This window comes from Bufo bufo, chromosome 5 (genome assembly GCF_905171765.1).
Source record: "Bufo bufo chromosome 5, aBufBuf1.1, whole genome shotgun sequence".
In the NCBI taxonomy this organism is placed as follows: Eukaryota; Metazoa; Chordata; class Amphibia; order Anura; family Bufonidae; genus Bufo; species Bufo bufo.
Window position 1 is genome coordinate 465,366,219 of NC_053393.1, and position 19,112 is coordinate 465,385,330.

A 19,112-nucleotide genomic window follows, 5' to 3' on the forward strand; every position below is an offset into this window, starting at 1 on the left:
ACTCCATGTGTTTTTCACATAATTCTAGGTCTAAAGCTAACGGAATTTTACTAGGATGTGAAATCTAAGTCTATGTGTAAACAGAGAAGGTAAAAAAATGAAGGACTATTCACAGCGTACTGAAATAGATCATTATGTTATATAATTATAACCTATTATAGTTCAGTCTACCACTCTGGAGCTAGGACATTACTGACTGTCAAAAAACCACGCACACATTGTACTGTTTGTTTCGACTAAATCCATACAACCTGACTATTATTCTGGGCTAAAGTGGGATCAGAGGGTTTAGGTAATTATGGATATAGCATCAGTAAACTATTCCCATTTTTGCCTAATCCTTTCCAGTGTGAATGAAGAATCAAATAGTGTGACTGTCCTTACAATATATGTAATTAGATGTGAGCAGTCACATGCCTGTCCACAAGCAGAGAATTTGCTGCACCTCACAAGATCAACATACCAATAACATGACATAGTCTTTGCTCCTCAGGACATTCTGATTATCATATAAACTTCAGATTATTCAGCGTACAGCCTTGCATGTGATGAAGAATAAATAATTAAAAAAAACCTTACCAAGTTAAAACAGGATCATCAATCACTTGGTGCTAACATAATACAGACCTTCCAAATGTTTTGGATCCATCGGGACAGTCCTGGATTTCGGTGCTGTCCTGGGACGCCTGTTGACACAGGAACATGTCACCTCAAACCTATTGGTTGCTGCCCGCACAGCCGCACAGCTTGAAAACTCTCTCTGCTCAGGGAAACTTCCCAGTTAGCTGATGGCAAGGAGGCCATTCAAGCCCTCCTCATGGCCACTGGCCGGGTACATAACGATCTGATGCTCTCAGCATTAATTACTTCTGTTGTTTCTACCTATTTGTGTTGACCCAGTCTGCTTGTGCTGCCTCACCTTCTGTTAGTCTGGACCCGCCTACAATATGGGACCGCTTTTAGTTTTTTCCAGGGCCACTTTAGGTTCCCAGTCCTCCCTTGTCAGGGAAAGTCTGCTCCCCTGAAATTCCCCCTCAATGATCAGGTAGAACACTCCTAAACAGGCTCATTGTCCACCGTTGTAAAAAAAAGTACAACGTGTCTTATTAAAAAAATGTCTGCTCGATGGAGGTTAAAAGGACAATTTTTGGCCTTGATCCGCTGCCCCATGGATACAGTACGTTTAACATGTAGACCAGGAGCTTTTCCACACAAATATTAAACATAGGGATCTGATGCGGTATACTAATAGATGATTGCTGGCATCAGAAGCCCAATATATCCTTTATGCGCCACACTTTGCTCATCAGCTAGGTTTTTACAAGCTTTGTGCATTAATGGAACCTCACTGTATTTACATGTTTGTATCACTTTCTGTTTTCAGAGCTTCGATCTAGGTCTACCATGTTGTAATCCAATATTCATAGTAAACTCTGTACAGAGTGTATTATCCTAGAACAAATTCTGATATTTTCTTGTGACCATATACATCACATGAGAAAACAAATTTGAAAATCAAAATTGAATTAGAACAAATTATCCCTGGTTATAATAGGCTAACCTCCGTAATTGATACACAGCCTGAGATATAAAGGGTTAAAGCAGCTCCCCTCCCTCTTCAGCCGGCTGAGATGTCATGCAGATGTCTGTCACGGACGTTCCTGCAACAAGTGGCAGGAGATCGGTGAGACTGGCAACACGTGGTTTGATCTGACATGTTTTCTGTTTGGATCAAATGACTTCTGTGTTGTTTCTGGTGCTTGCCATACCTTCTTTCCTCAGGTGTGGCTATTGTGGTCATTTAACCTTCTCTATTTATTGTTGTTTCTTCCACTATGCTATGCGGTTTATAGCTTCTGTTTGAGTTGTGGATTGCTGGTGTGTGTGGATCTCGGCTTAGTTCCTGGTGCTGCCATAGCCACTTGAAGTTAAGTGTTTTCTTTCCCTTTTGTATTTTGTTTGGTTATTTTGTGTGTTGCATTTCCCTGTCGTTTGTATTAAGACCTGAGGGAGACTCCTGTTCGTCCTTCCTTTTGGAGGAACAGGTTGTCTCAGTCCTGACATTAGTACCAGGGTACTATAGGGTGAGTTAGGGCACTAGGTATTCCTGTGTATGAACTCACCTACCTCTGGGGTCTGTTCATACTGGTAGTTAGTCAGGACTTTGATTTGGGTTTTACCAGGAGGTGTCCATCTCCTTTCCCTAGTTTCCAGGCCTTATTCCCTCACCCCCACAAACTGAAATCTTTTAGGTGGAGGGAAGAAAACAAAAAAAGCTAAAATAATGTGGTTCCATAAGTGTGCACACCCTCTTATAACTGGGGATGTAGCTGTGTTCAGAATTAAGCAATCACATTCAAAATCATGTTAAATAGGAGTCAGCATACACCTGCCTTCATTCAAAGTGCCTCTGATTAACCCTAAATAAAGTTCAGCTGCTCTAGTTGGTCTTTCCTGAAATTTTCTTAGTCGCATCCCACAGCAAAAACCATGGTCCACAGAGACCTTCCAAAGCATCAGAGGGATCTCATCAGTCAAGATAAGGGTACAAAAGAATTTCCAAGGCATTAGATATACCATGGAACACAGGGAAGACAGTCATCAAGTGGAGAAAATATGGCACAACAGTGACATTACCAAGAACTGGAATTTTCAAGGGTCATGCGACCAGAGCGTGGCTTGAATCACCTACTGACTAGTTTTTTATTACATAAAACTTATATCTTTATTATTTCTGTTTGAAAAATGAACACTCTAAACTAATGATTAAAAAACCTCAGAGTGAGCGGTGAGACTGGTGTATATATGTGTATACCTCTTCTCAGTATACACCACTGGATGGGATAGCTCCTGATAACGTTCTCAGGGCTTGCCCAATTTCCTGATTCTTCACAGCAACTTTATATTTAGTGCCTGTGTATCTCTACTATGGAGGCTCACTGCGCTCAATCTGACTCTAAAATGTACGTGCTCCCGCTTCCCTACATGTTTCGCCGAGCCTTCGGCGTCCTCAGGGATATGCAGGTTACCAAGAACTGGACGTCCCTCCAAAATTGATGAAGAGACGAGAAGAAAATTGCTCTGGGAGGCTACCAAGAGGCCTACAGCAACATTAAAGGAGCTGCAGGAATATCTGGCAAGTACTGGCTGTGTGGAACATGTGACAACAATCTCCCGTATTCTTCATATGTCTGGGCTATGGGGTAGAGTGGCAAGACGGAAGCCTTTTCTTACGAAGAAAACATGTAAGCCAGGCTACATTTTGCAAAAACACATCTGAAGTCTCCCAAAAGCATGTGGGAAAAGGTGTTATAGTCTGACGAAACCAAGTTTTTTTTAAATTTTAGCACAAGGCCACAACATAACAAAATGTGGAAAAAAAAGTGAAAGGGTCTTTCCAAATGCACTGTACATTGTCCCAGGGGAGGGTAACGTGGACTTATGTGCATATTATCTATTTCCCCTCTACGCCATCAATCAAACAGCATACTTGCTTGACATATAGGTGTCTTTTCCAGAAAAGGAGTGAGAAGATGAGTGTTTGTCCATCTAAGGCCTCTTTCACACTTGCGTTGTCCGGATCCGGCGTGCACTCCACTTGCCGGAATTACACGCCGGATCCGGAAAAACGCAAGTGTACTGAAAGCATTTGAAGACGGAACCGTCTTCAAAATGCGTTCAGTGTTACTATGGCACCCAGGACGCTATTAAAGTCCTGGCTGCCATAGTAGTAGTGGGGAGAGGGGAAGCAGTATACTTACAGTCCGTGCGGCTCCCGGGGCGCTCCAGAGTGACGTCAGAGCGCCCCATGCGCATGGATGACGTGATCCATGCGATCATGTGATCCATGCGCTTGGGGCGCCCTGACGTCACTCTGGAGCGCCCGGGGAGCCGCACGGACGCTAAGTACACTGCTCCCCCGCTACACTTTACTATGGCTGCCGGGACGCTAAAGTCCTGGCAGCCATGGTAACCATTCAGAAAAAGCTAAACGTCAGATGCGGCAATGCGCCGAAACGACGTTTAGCTTAAGGCCGGATCCGGATCAATGCCTTTCAATGGGCATTAATTCCGGATCCGGCCTTGCGGCAAGTGTTCAGGATTTTTGGCCGGAGCAAAAAGCGCAGCATGCTGCAGTATTTTCTCCGGCCAAAAAACGTTCCGTTCCGGAACTGAAGACATCCTGATGCATCCTGAACGGATTTCACTCCATTCAGAATGCATTGGGATAATCCTGATCAGGATTCTTCCGGCATAGAGCCCCGACGACGGAACTCTATGCCGGAAGAAAAGAACGCAGGTGTGAAAGAGCCCTAATACCGTAATTCATCTGCGCCTAATTAGAATGTTTGTTGATGCCAGGACCCTGACGTTTACCAGCATCCGGATCATGTTGTCAAATAAGTTGCAGCAAGCATTTGTACTCCACACACGCAAACATCAATAAGGTTCCCATCTTATACTGTCCCTATCCTGCACATGCTACAGTAGATCTTAAGCATAAAACATGTGGTGTAGGGCATTTTGTATCTTCCCCCTTCGTCTGAAGGTCTCATACAGCTAAATTAAGAAACAATAAAAAAGTTATAACCGTTGAAATACAGAGGGTGAAAAATGTTACTGGTCCTTAAAGGGGTTCTGCAGTTTTTTTAAACTGATGATCTATCCAGAGTGATGATCTATCCTCTGGATAGATCATCAGCATCTGATCAGCGGGGGTCCGACACCGAGGACCCCTGCCGATCAGCTGTTTGAGAAGGCAGCGGCGCTGGCAGTAGCGCCGCGGCCTTCTCGCTGTTTATCGCAGGCCCAATGACGTCACGACTAGTATCAATGGCCTGGGTGGGGCTAAGCACGGTTCACTTGAATGAACGTCACTGGGTCTGCGGTAAACAGCGAGAAGGCCGCGGCACTACTGCCAGCACCACTGCCCTCTCAAACAGCTGATCGGCAGGGGTCCTGGGTGTCAGACCCCTGCTGATCAGACGCTGATGATCTACCTACTGCAGAACCCCTTTAAGGCTTAAATTAGTTACGTCATTAAGGCTAGGTCTACACGACGAAATTTGTCGCGCAACATTTTGTCGCACCCATGTTGCACGACAATTTTTATAATAAAAGTCTATGGTGTTGCACTGCGACATGCTGCTACTGCGAGGTGACAGTCGCAAAAAATCAATTCGAGATAGATTTTTCTGCGACTGTCGCGTCACAGTCGCAGCATGTCACCATAGACTATCATTATAAGAATTGTTGCGCGATATTGGGGCGACAAAATGTTGCGCGACACATGTCGTCGTGTAGACCTAGCCTAAAGCTACATTCACACGTCCGTGGTGTGTTGCGGACCTGCAAATTGCGGGTCCGCAACACACCAGCCCGTCACCCCCATAGAAATACATATTCTTGTCCGCAAGCTGCGGACAAGAATAGGACATGCTCTATCTTTTTGCGGAGCTGCGGACCCAAAATCGGGGCCGCGCTCCGCAATTGCGGCTGCAGACAGCACACTGTGTGCTGTCCGCATCCATTCCGTCCCCATAGAGAATGAATGGGTAATGGGTCCGCACCCGTTCCGCAAAATTGCGGAACGGATGCGGACACATTTTGCGGACGTGTGAATGGAGCCTAAGTGTTAAAATGCACTTAAATCACCTGAGTTGTGCGCCAGCTATATATACTTGAGACATTCATTCAAAGTCTGCAATAAAAAAGTGACATTTTCCCAAGAGTTTTTCCAATTTGTTGATGTGACTGTTGGGGAGCTAATGAACTTTCCATGGTATATTGCATATATTGTGATGTAGGCATTTTGTTGGGTTCTCCCTGCACTGAGCATTGATGAGAGTGTTCTGGTATTCCTGTACATTATCTCCTGCGGTCATTCTCTGCTTCGCTATTAGTCACTATACTGTACATGTGTTGACTAAAGCAGAAATGAACAGGTCACATCAGGTTAGAACGACTGTGAGGGCAGATGCCAGGAAGTAAATACATTAAATGATAAAAGAAGGCAAATGGAAACTTTACAAAAAACTAAGAGAAGTGCAGACATTGCATGTTTTATAAAAGTCCCTCGATGTGCAAAGTGTAAATCAGATGCCCAGTACAAAGCTCATGATATCTATCAGATACCAGCTTTAGTGATGAGCGGCAGGGGCTATATTCGAATTCGTGATATTTCACAAATATTTGGGTGAATATTCGTCATATATTTGCAAATTCGAGATTATTTCCTTGATTGCGAAAAATCGGCAATGTAATATTCCCATAATGCACGTGAAATACAGGCGTGGGTCACTTTTGCTACATTTTCCAAGCTGCTAGAAGTTTCCTGAGACTGGAGAAAATGGTTGGCACGGCAGAACATTAAAAATGGCTTTATATGCAGTTAGAGTGCAACAATATATTCGTGATTGCGCTAATCGGCACTAATGATGCAAATATTTTGGCGCAATACCTGAAACTTCACATTTTAGCAGGTCTGCATGTATGTATGGACAGCAGAACCTATCACACTACCTAACACCCTGCACTGCAACAGCTACACTATATCACTATCTAACCTACACTGACTATCTCCCACTAACTATCTGTATTATATATATAAGCTAACTAACTATCCATCTAATGTAGTGTGGAAAGCACAGAGCACAGCAATGACACTGCTGTCTCTCTCAGAACTTTAAAAAACTGTAGAAAATGGCTGCTGGGGAGGTTCTTATATAGTAAGGGGTAGGCAACTTTCCTATTGGTTGCTAGGGATGTTGCTAAGCACAGACAAAGACATTGCAGCCTTCTCATTGGCTCACAAGCAAGAAGGGAGAAAACTGATGGGAAAAAAAAGATGGAAATTACAAATATATATCACTATATTCTAAATATTCGCGAATTCGCAATTCGAATATTCACGTCCAACACTAATCAGCTTCCCAATCTGGCATATTGTATATGATTACCTCACACTATACAGAGTCTATATACAGCCCAAAAATATGCATAGTTATAGTGAGATGTCTGAATGTGTAAAAATAAAACTTCAAAAAGAAACAGAAGTGGCCAATACTTTGGCAGTGACAGATGCTTCCATGTATTACAGTGCCTTGAAAAAGTATTCATCCCCCTTGAGCTTTTCCGCATTTTTTCATGTTACACCCACAAACGTAAATGTCTTTTATTCAGATTCTATGTGATAGACCAACACAAAGTAGCAAGTATGTGAGAAGTAAAAAAAAAGATACATGGTTGCAACATGAGTCAATACTTTTAATACTAGGACCACCTTTCGCTGCAATTACAGCTGCAAGTCTTTTGGGGTATGTCTACCAGCTTCGCACAGAGGCTGAATTTTTTTCCCCATTCTTCTTTGCAAAATAGCTCGCGCTCAGATTGGATGGAGAGCGTCTGTGAACAGCAATTTTCAAGTCTTGCCAGAGATTCTCAATGGGATTTAGGCTGGATTTACATGGGCTGACTGAGCAGCGAATTGTAGGGAAGGATGTGTTTAGTGCAGCGATCTTCTTTACTGTATGAGGACGAGGGATCACTATTTCGATCCCTCGGCTTCATATAGAATCATGGTTCCTGAGCAGCAGATCACAGTTTAGACAACATGATCTGCTGCTCAGAAGCCATGATCGGTGGTGCCTGCGTCAAAGACAGGATTACCCGATGAATAAGAGGCACATTTACATGGCCAGATTGTCGGGAATGACCAGTCGCAGGAACGTGAAAATCAAACAGCGGTGGCAGCATCTCCCATCATTCCATCTTTATTAGAGCTTCACAACATACAAAAAATCAGCAACGTTTCGGCTGTACAACAGCCTTTGTCAAGCATGCTTGACAAAGGCTGTTGTACAGCCGAAACGTTGCTGTTTGATTTTCACGTATTCTCTGGCTGATTGGATCCGCGGCTGGTGCGGGGCTGTTGCAACTCCCTACAACAAGGACGGACCGTTGAGTGCTGCTCCTGCACCTTTGTTTCTCAGTCACAGGAACGGTCATTCCTGATAATCTGCCTGATTCTCGGACCGTGTAAATGTACCTTTAGGTTTGGACTTTGAGACATTCTAACACATGTATATGCTTACATCTACACCATTCCATTGTAGCTTTGGCTGTATGTTTTGGGTGGTTGTCCTGCTAGAACGTGAACTTCTGTCCCAATCTCAAGTCTTTTGCCGCCTCTATCAAGTTTTCCTCCAGGATTGTCCTGTATTTAGCTCCATCCATCTTCAACTCTGACTAGCTTCCCTGTCCCTGCTGAAGAAAAGCCTCCCCACAACATGATGCTACCACCACAATGTTTCACGGTAGGGATGGTGTGTTCAGGGTGATGCACAGTGTTATTATTCCACCACACATATCGCTTTGCATTTAGGTCAAAAAAGTTCAACTCTCTCATCTGACCAGAGTACTACATGTTTGCTGTGTCCACTACATGGCTTGTGGCAAACTGCAAATGAGACTTCTTATGGTTTGCCATCCTCCATAAAGGCCAAATTTGTGGAGTGCATGACAAATAGTTGTCCTGTGGACCGATTCTCCCACCTGAACTGTGGATTTCTGCAGCTCCTCCAGAGTGACCATGGGCCACTTAGATGCTTCTCTAATTAGTGCTCTCCTTGCCTAGGCTGTCAGTTTAGATGTATGGCCATCACTTGGTAGGTTTGCAGTTGTGCCATTTTCTGATGATGGATTGAACAGTGCTCCATGAGATGTTCAGAGCTTGAGATATGTTTTTTAATAACCTAACCCTGCTTTACACTTCTCTACAACTTCATCCCAGACCTGTCTGTCGTGTTCCTTGGTTTTCATGATGCTGTATGAGCACTAATGTTCTGTAACAAACCTCCTTCACAGAACATCTGTAGTTATATTGAGAATAAATTACACAGAGGTGGACTCTATTTACTAAATTGGTGACTTCTGAAGGCAATTGATCACACTGGATTTTATTTACACGTATTAGAGTACAAGGGGCTGAATACAAATGCACTCCACACTTTTCAGATTTTTATTTATTTAAAATTTTGCAAACCATGTATCATTTTCTTTTCACTTCACACATACTTGCTACTTTGTGTTGGTCTATCACATGAAATCCCAATAGAATACACTTAAGGCTACTTTCACATCTGCGTTTTCCCTTCCGGTATTGAGATCCGTCATAGTATCTCAAAACTGGAGGAAAACTCTTCCGTTTTGTCCCCATTCATTGTCAATAGGGACAAAACTGAACTGAACGGAGTGCACCAGAATGCATTCCGTTTCGTTGCATTTCCATGACACACACAAAAACACTGCAAGCAGCGTTTTTGTGTGCGTCATGTGCGTCATGGGATACTGAGAAAACGGATCCGGCACCATTGACTTACATTGTGTTTCATGCCGGATCCGTTTTCTCAGACACTAAAGAAAACTGCACCCATTGACTTACAATGGCTTTAATGCTGGATCCATCTTGGTCATTTTAGAGATAATACAACCTGATCCGTTCAGAACAGATGCAGCCGGTTGTATTATCATGACGGAAGCGTTTTTGCTGATCCCTGCCGGATCCAGCAAAAACGCAGATGTGAAAGTAGCCTAAGTTTGTGGGTGGAACATGAAAAAATGTGGAAAAGTCCAAGGGGTATGAATACTTTTTCAAGGCGCTGTACCTGGTCAACCATTTAGTTGAAGGGTCAGCATGTCAAAGTACATTTCCAGTCCATCGATCGTGGGGGATTTCAGGAACCCGACCTCCAAATATGTAATGAATAAAGAGCAGACAGAACAGGATAGAAACCATTGTAAACAGCAGAATGCATTCTGCAAATTTGCACCGTATGTGTTGAGCGAGAAATGCAGCAGAACTACACTTTGGGGGGAATGTATCATCGTTCTACACCAATTGTTTGGCATAGAAAAGTTGCAAATTTGGGCACAAGTCCCATTTTGCACCAAAATTTTAGCTTTTACTCCTTTTTGACACCCATAACACTTTTACATAAAGTAGTTAGATAGAGATGGACTGGGGACAGGATGTCCACATCTGGCACAGTTAACATTATGCATGCCAGAATACTGGCACACATTACTCCCGAAATCTAATACCTGCTGCTTGCTGTCATCGATTTTATTTTCTGGAGCACAGACCTGCCAAGAATGTGCCAAAGTTATTAAGATGCACACCTCTTAATAATTAGGGCGCATCATACACTAGCGGGTTTTCGTATTAAGACTGGCATTATAGACACATATTATACATCTATATGTAATTACTTGTGGTTGCAGTTTTGTTAAAGAAGCAGTTCTACAAAACATTTCTAAAACTGCTTCTATGGAAAGCCTCAAAATGTGACACTGCAAGTAAAAGTTAAAATTTTTAAGGCTACATGCACACGACCGTATGTGTTTTGCGGCCCGCAAATTGCGGATCCGAAAAAAAATGGATGACATCCGTATGCCATCATTTTTTTTTTTGGTGGATCCATTGTAGCAATGCATAAAACAGACAAGAATAGGACACCTTCTATTTTTTTGGTGGGGCTACGGAACGGACTTACTGATGCGGACAGCACATGGTGTGCTGTCGGCATTTTTGGCGAACCCATTGAAATTAATGGGTCCACATCCTATCCGCAAAAAAAAACAAACGAACGGACACGGAAACAAACAACGTTCGTGTGCATGTAGCCTAATGGCTCGTTCACCCGACTGTATGTCTTTTTCAGTGTTTTGCGGGCCGTTTTTCCCGGATCAGTTTTTCAGTTTTTTTTCAGTAGTGTTTCCGGTTCCGTTCCGTTTTTCCCTATCTGTTTTTTCTGTATGGCATATACAATATACAGTAATTACGCAGAAAAAATTGGGCTGGGCAAAAACGGAACGGATATGGAAGACATACGGAGTACATTCCGTAAGTGTTCCTTTTGTTTTACGGACCCATTGACTTGAATAGAGCCACGGAACGCGATTTGCAGGCAATAACAGGACATGTTCTATCTTTCAACGGAATGGAAATACGGAAACGGAATGCAGATGGAGTACATAAATTTTTTTTGCGGAACCATTGAAATTATTGGTTCCATATACGGAACGCAAATAACGTTCGTGTGAACGAGCCCTAAGGGCTCATGCACATGAATACGAACGTATTTTCTTTCCGTGTTCGTTCCAGTTTTTTTGCCATTCATTTCAATGGGTCTGCAAAAAAAACGGAAGGTATTCTGTGTGCATTCCGTTTCCGTATGTCTGTATTTCCGTTCCACAAAAAAATAAAACATGTCTTATTATTGTCCGCATTACAGACAAGGATAGGACTGTTCTATTAGGGGCCAGCTGTTCCATTCCGCAAAATACGGAAGGGCCTAATGCTGTTTTTTTCCCAGCAATTACACAAATGGAAAGAAGGAGCAGCTAAAGCAAGATAGATAGATCAAACATTAGACCCTATATGCGACCCAGGATATATTCAATTTGAAAAGACCAAAATCCAAAGGCTATCTTATTCCTGTTTCATTTTTCCATTTTTTGATGTAAAACATAACATTTAATTTAAACTTTTTAAAATCAAAATGTATATTACCCAAAAATAGTAGTTCATTTTTGGATAACATGCATTTAGATTTTAATAAGTTTAAATTAAATGTTATGTTTTACAACAAATATGGAAAAATGACCTGAAACAGGAATAAGATAGCCTTTGGATTTTGGTCTTGGCAGTGATGACAGGTAACCTCACGACAATATTCTAAGCAACCTGTTGATTTTTTTTTCCTTCCGAAACCCCAGAACAGAAATCCCACAGGTTGAGGCTACTTTCACACTGCCGTTCAGAGCGGGTCCGTCTGCTGTCTGCACCGACAAATCCTCTCCTATAATGCAGACGTTTGGATCCGTTCAGAACGGATCCGTCTGCATTATAGTTTAGAAAAAATTCTAAGTCTGAAAGTAGCTTCAGACGGATCCGTCCAGACTTTACATTGAAAGTCAATGGGGGACGGATCCGTTTGAAAATTGAGCCATATTGTGTCATCTTCAAACGGATCCGTCCCCATTGACTTACATTGTAAGTCTGGACGGATCCGTTTGCCTCTGCACGGCCAGGAGGACACCCGAATGCTGCAAGCAGCGTTCGGGTGTCCGCTTGCTGAGCGGAGGCTGAACGCTGCCAGACTGATGCATTCTGAGCGGATCCGCTCATGGGTCGGATGCGTTCGGGGCCGCTTGTGAGAGCCTTCAAACGGAGCTCACAAGTGGAGCCCCGAACGCTAGTGTGAAAGTAGCCTTATTTAGGAAAATCTGAAAAGTGAAGAACATAGAAGTTAATGTAAAGCAGTTCTATAGAGTGTCATCTTTAATGTAAACTATATGGACACAGGTTTGGAGAAACAACTCTTAATCATTGAATGTTGGTGTTTCATTCAGTTTCATTGCCACAGGTGTATAAAATCCAAGGCCTAGCCATGCAGTCTGCCTTTACAGACATTTATGAAAGAATGGGTCCTTCTAAAGAGCTTACGCAATTCCACTGTTCCAACATATCAGTTTTAAAAATGTCTTCCCTCCTAGACATTCCACAATCAGCTGTGAGTGGTATTATTGCAAAGTGAAAGCATTTAGGAACCACAGAAACTCAACCACAAAGTGATAGGCCATGTGAACTTACAGAGCGGGGTCAGCGACCAGTGCTGAATCATAGACCATAGACCCTACAGGGAAATTTCCCAGTGGACCGATGGCCAGGGGGCTGCCTGAACCCTCCTCTTGGCAACCAGCCAGGTACATAAAGATCTGATGCTCTCAGTATTAATTAATGTAGCAGCATCATGCACTTAAGCACTTGGCCAGCGGGCATAGGTGCCCTCCTGAATTCAACTGTATTGCTGTCCTCAGGATGATGATACAGTTTCATACTGTGGCATGGGTGGCAGTATTTAGTGCTACACCATGGTTTTGGTTCTGCTGGGGTGGTATTCTGTGCTGCACTACAGTATTACTGGCCCTGCCTACGTGTGTTGTCCCTGCCTTCTGTCAAGTTGCACCTGCCTATAACAAAAGGTCAAGTAGTTTTATATTTTTTTCCAGGGCCACTTTAAGTTCCCAGTCTGCCGCTGGTCTTATATCGCCAAGTACAATGCCAAGGTCAGATAGAGTGGTATTAAGCACATCGCCCCTGGACTCCAAAGCAGTGGAAACGTTCTGTGGAGAGAACAATCACACTTCTCTATCTGGTTTGATGGACAAGTTGATATGGGAAATTCCCACATGTCCTGTCCAACTGGATTGGGTGGAGGAGGGACCATGCTGTAGGGTGCTTTTTTGGGGATTGGCCTAGACCCCTTGGTTCCAGTGAAGAGAAAGGGGTTGTGCAGGGTCAGGACACTAATGACCTATCCTCAATAGGCCATCAATATCAGATTGGTGGATGTGTGATGCCTAGCATTTCAATTCCTCACGATTTGCAAAATTACAAAGACTGGATACAACTGTCACAAACTCTCAGCTGTGAGTAGAGTTTGGTCTGTATAGATTTAGTTTATAGATAAGTTCTTATTCACCGGCTGCAAGTTATGATTGAGAAAAGCCTCATGCCTCACAGATTAAGAAATCATGTTGGTAACCTCTGTGTGCCTCCTCTAAAAAAAATGTTGTATGCCGTATGACAGAGGTATTGCTGCTTCTAGGGCATAATATGTGCCTCACAGTCACCATATGGTGGCATGTAGATCTGCGGGGATTCTGTACCTTAACCATTGCGGAGTGCCATCATATAGATCGTATAGCTGATTTTAAAAAAATCTACAAAAAAACAAAAACTAAGAAGTCTTGATCACTGGTTCTGAGTGTGAAGTAACATGTTTCTACATTCCTAGCATACTTTAAATAGTAGCTTATAAAGTAACATGATATACTGCATTAACAGAAGAAGCTAAGTGCAGATCCTGCTGTTCTAGAGCTGATCTCTCAGACACAGAAAATATGTTATCCAGTCATTAATGTTAGGCCCCCTTTCACACGAGCGAGTATTCCGCGCGGGTGCGATGCGTGATGCGAACGCATTGCGCCAGCACTGAATCCGGACCCATTCAATTCAATGGGTCTGTGTACATGAGCGTTGGTTTTCACACATCACTTTGTGCATTGCGTGAAAATCGCAGCGTGTTCTATATTCTGCATTTTTCATGCAACTCTGGCCCCATAGAAGTGAATAGGGCTGCGTGAAAATCGCATCCCATCCGCAAGCAAGTGCATTGTACTAGTCTATGGTGTCACATGCTGCGACTGTGACACGACAGTCGCAAAAAAAAACATTGAAGATGGATTTTTGTGCGACTTTTGCGTTGCAGTCGTTGCATGTGGCAGTGAGACACCATGGACTAGCATTATAAAATATGTCGCACGACATTACTGCGATGTGAATGTTGCGCCATACATGTTGCAGTTTAGTTGTACCCTATGTCGCTGTGTAGCCCTAGCCTTAGACTGGTCTAATTTACTTCTGCGTGAAAAATAGTTGCATTTGTGCAGAGAAAAGTTGCACATCTCCCAGAAAGTGCAGGTTTTCAAGCTGCACTTCACTACTCAAAATGGACAAAGAAAAGTACGCCAGGAGAATGAGGTGTAAAAGCCTCCAAAACAGGCGCAATTTCAGTAGTAAATGTGACAAAAAAAAATATAAGACTTTCTAAAACAGCATTCTTTAGACTAAAAACAATTGCAGACACTGTAGTAAATGTGCCCCTAAGTTTGTTTGTATGAAACATTTGCCAACTATCTGGTAACTTAGGGGTGATTTATTAAGACTGGGGTTTTACTCGCCGGTCTTAATAACCCCTGTGCTGGCGGTGGATCGCCGAAGTTATGAAGAGGTGCCGGCCTCTACGTAACTTCGGCTCATCCACCGCCAGTCTAAATGTAGGCCAGCTTTCTACAGGCAAAATCATCTGTTTGCTGTAGGCACTAGGACATGGGCGCCCTGCGATCAGTTGAAGCCCAGGCCAGCTCCACTATTCTAAACTGTCCATTTTATTAACTACTTGCGTTCCCCTTGTAATAACATTGGAGCATCTACTCATGACTCTATGTCATCCCTCAATTATTCCTTCTAGAATTGTAACCAGCTGGGGGGGTGTCCCTGTATAGTCTCACACTTCCAGCATTGGATAGTGTCAGACTGGGCATGGACACCCCCCCAACTGGTAAGACCTATTTGTACATTTAATCTTAAACCTCTAGTAGGACTAGGACGAGGTAATTCTACAACATAGGCCTCATGCACACGATAGTTTTTCGGGTCCGCATCCGAGCCAAGGTTTTTGGGGCTCGGGTGCGGACCCATTCACTTGAATGGGGCCGCAAAAGATGCGGACAGCACTCCGTGTGCTGTCCGCATCTGTTGCTCCGTTCCGTGGCACCGCAAACAAAATATAGCCTGTCCTATTCTTGTCCGTTTTGCGGACAAGAATAGGCATTTCGACAATGGGCCACCCGTTCCGCTCTGCAAATTGCAGAAGGCACACGGGCGGCTTCCGTTTTTTGCGGATCCGCGGTTTGCGGACCGCAAAGAAACGGCACGGTCGTGTGCATGAGGCCATAGAGTTATAAGAATAGATGCTCCAGAATTGTCATTTCATGTGGAATACAGTTATTTGCTAAAACTGGCATGTCAGGGGAGGTGACACGTCCTCTTTAGGACTGAGGTAGTTCTTTTGCTCCTGCAGGTTATCACTTTTAGGGCTCATGCACACAAACGTATTTTCTTTCCGCTTCCGTTCCGGGTTTTTTGCGGATCGTATGCCGAACCATTCACTTCAGTGGGGCTGTAGAAAATACAGAAGTTACTCCGTGTGCATTTCCTTTCCGTTTGTCCACATGGCCGTTCCGCAAAAAAGTAGTGCATGTCCTATTATTGTCCGCAAATTACGGTCCGAGGCCCCATTCAAGTCACTGGGTCCGCAAAAAATACGGAACGCACACGAAACACATCCATATGTCATCCGTATTTCATCCGTATTTTGCGGATTCATACTGTAGAAATGCTATGCCCAGCCCATATTGCTCATGTGTTTGGTGATTAATAAGTTACTGTTTCCTATCCGCAAACTGATCAAATACGAAAACCTTACGGATATGTTTTGTGCAAAAACGGAACGGGAGAGGACTTTAGGCCTCCGCACATGCGGAACGGAACGGACAGCTATTGATATAACTGCCTATTCTTGTCCGCAAAACGGACAAGAATAGGACAGGTTATATTTTTTTTGTGGACCACCGAACGGAGCAACGGATGCAGACAGCACACGGAGTGCTGTCCGCATCTTTTGCGGCCCTATTGAATTGAATGGGTCTGCATCCAAGCCGCAAAAACTGCGGCTCGGATGCGGACCAAAACAATGGTCTTGTGCATAAGGCCTAAATCAGATATAAAAAACCTCAGATACGGAACAACAGATCCGTAAAAAACGGACCGCAAAACAACAACGGTCATGTGCATGAGCCCTTAGGCTGAAACCACTCAGGCAGGAGGCGGTAAGAGGTACACAGTCGTGTGCAAGAGGTCTTATGCCTCATGCAGACGTCTGTGTCAGTGGTAACACTGAGGTCTGCATGAGGTCTTAGTTTGGAGAAGCTGAGCTATCTCTCAGATGATTTGTGATGGGAGGTGTATAGGTATGTAGAGTAGGGGAGAGGCTGAATAACAAAGAAGGTATTTACTGAAGGGTCAGGCCCTTTCACATTGCAGTGCTGCATCTTAAGTTTCTACGAATCCTTTGGGAGTGTGAGCAGATAAAGCTGAATCACTGTATTAATTAATACATTTACAATTTTCTACCACACTGTGGGGGACATCTATCATGCCCAAAGTGGCTTAAAGAAGTCGCAAGTAGTGTTGAGCGAAGCGAGCTTCAGAAGCTTCATCGGAAGTCGCTTCGTTCAAAACTACGGAATAATACTGTACGGAGATTAGTTTCCGTACAGTATTAGAATGTATGGGCTCCGATGAGCGCGAGTGACTTCGTTGAAAAACTTCGGTAATCGATTTTTAAAGTGGAAAAGCACTTTAAAACTTGAAACCGAACTCGGCTTCAGTTCCGACTAGTACCTTGGAACCGAAGCCAAGTTACGTTTCAAGTTTTAAAGTGCTTTTCCACTTTAAAAATCGATTACCGAAGTTATTCACCGAAGTCACGCGCGACTCCATGAATAACTAACTTCGGCTCATCGGAGCCCATACATTGCAATACATTCTATATATGCAGTATAAAAGAACTCAAGGGGTCAGACTTTAAACTACATTTTCATTTCACATCTGTATTTTGGCATTCTGGTGCTCAGTTCCGGCTACCAGAATTACTATATGTGGCATAGCCGGACATCACAGAGGCCTGGGATCTCCATTCTCCCTGTTAGGATCTGTCAGACGGTATTCTTGACGGACACCCAGCAGATCCCTTCATAGTGATTAATTCTGGTAACCTGTTCCTCTGCCGGAACACAGAACTGGCACGCTGAAACGCAGATGTCAACATAGCTTTAAGGATTTCTGAGCCAAGAGGAACAATTACAGCTGACCTATTTATAAAAATATTCCAAACATGCAAACGTACGAGAATTGAAAGATCAGATGAATCACTACCCGTACAACCCAGGAGACTGTAATCCACGTTCTGTTTAACTAAGCAGAGCTCATTTTGTTGGATGTGGTAGTTTGGAAAAACATCTCTTGTCGTATCCCAATAAAAAATATCGCAGCACAAAGAGTTAAATGACACATTCATCGCTGCTACATCTGTCTATCATGACAATGACAAGGCTATCCGTGTAACCCTTGCTGCTTCTCTGCCTCTGGTGTGTTCCAGAATATGAAAAGAAAGGGATGCAAAAGAGTTCTCTCTCCCCAAGGAGAGATAGTACACCCCAAATCCAGAATATGAAGTGCTAGGAACCCCTTTTCTGTTCAGAGCATGCAGGCAACATCTGGCGGCGGCTGTTAGTGATGTACTTACTTGGTAATGAGCCGTTAGTCTCCATTCTGGTGGGGCACACAGTCAGTAAAAGGGGCGTCCCGGTGTGGAATGCTTCCCAGTTCCAGGACACAGGTCTGTGTCAGGTGAAGGAGGGATCTGACTGAGTCTTGTGCTCTTCTCACGGGTCCCAGCGTCTACCCCGGCTGAGTGAGTGACACACACATTTGGTCCAGGGATCTGAACACGCCCAGCTGAACACATGCTGCAGCCTGCTCTCTGCACACTCTGCAGGCTGCAGCACAGGCGCACACTCTTCTCTGACTGGGTGTCAACATGGAAGGTTATGAGACTCATCACCACAGACCTGCACTTTACTTCTTCTACAGGGTATAATTTGAAGTACAAATTGGAATTCCCTTGTTTTTATGAAACTTTTTATCTGGACATAGATAAATCCCGTTTTACATTAATAGGTTAGGGAAACCGCCAACATGGCAAGTTCTCAACGTTGCGATCAACTCGTTTACAAGCGACAGCGATCCAATAATACATCAGGGTACGTTCACAGGTTGGATTATGTCTGTGACCGCTATGGTTTCTGCGATGAATTTGAATTGGCGCAGTCCCACTCAGCTCCATTGAATGAAGCTAAACCACGAGCAGGCTCCCACTGCTGCTCTTCGGGGGGTGTCCGCGCGGTGACAGCAGCAAGCATGGACCTGTACATTCTTGGCTCGGTCCGGAAAACTGCACAGGAAATATCCTCGGCCGCATGAACTGCAGTGTGGCCTCCCATTGAAAAGAATGCCAGGCAGTTTCAGCGCAGATTCGCTGAGGTTTAAAGCACCAAAACTGTGCTGAAACCTGTGCCACAAATCCGACGTGTGGACATACCGTACGGATCATTTCTGACGAACGTGTCCAGTGTGGAAGACACTCTGGGCCAGATTTATCATGACTCTGACTGCTCACTCCACTTTCACATATGGCTAAAGTCAGTTTTAGCCAAGTCAGATTTATGATCGGCCCTTTAAGACTGTAATAAATGTGGTTTGACGGTAGCAGTTTATCCGTCAGTAAGCAGCTTTACAAAAGTCGCATGTCTTTATGAAAAAGTCGCACGTTTTTATGAAAAAGTCGCATGTTCTATTGAAA

General features: G+C 43.8%; 1 protein-coding gene across 1 annotated transcript in view; it reads right to left on the bottom strand.

Annotated features, from left to right (window-relative positions):
* Positions 1–18,193, bottom strand: part of PLCD1 (phospholipase C delta 1) — a 121,959-nt gene extending 103,766 nt beyond the window's left edge. The window contains exon 1 of the mRNA XM_040433743.1: positions 17,997–18,193. Coding sequence (XP_040289677.1) covers positions 17,997–18,021 — 25 coding nt within the window. The 5' untranslated portion in view covers positions 18,022–18,193. The remainder of the gene's footprint in view (positions 1–17,996) is intronic.
* Between the last annotated feature and the right edge of the window lie 919 nt (positions 18,194–19,112).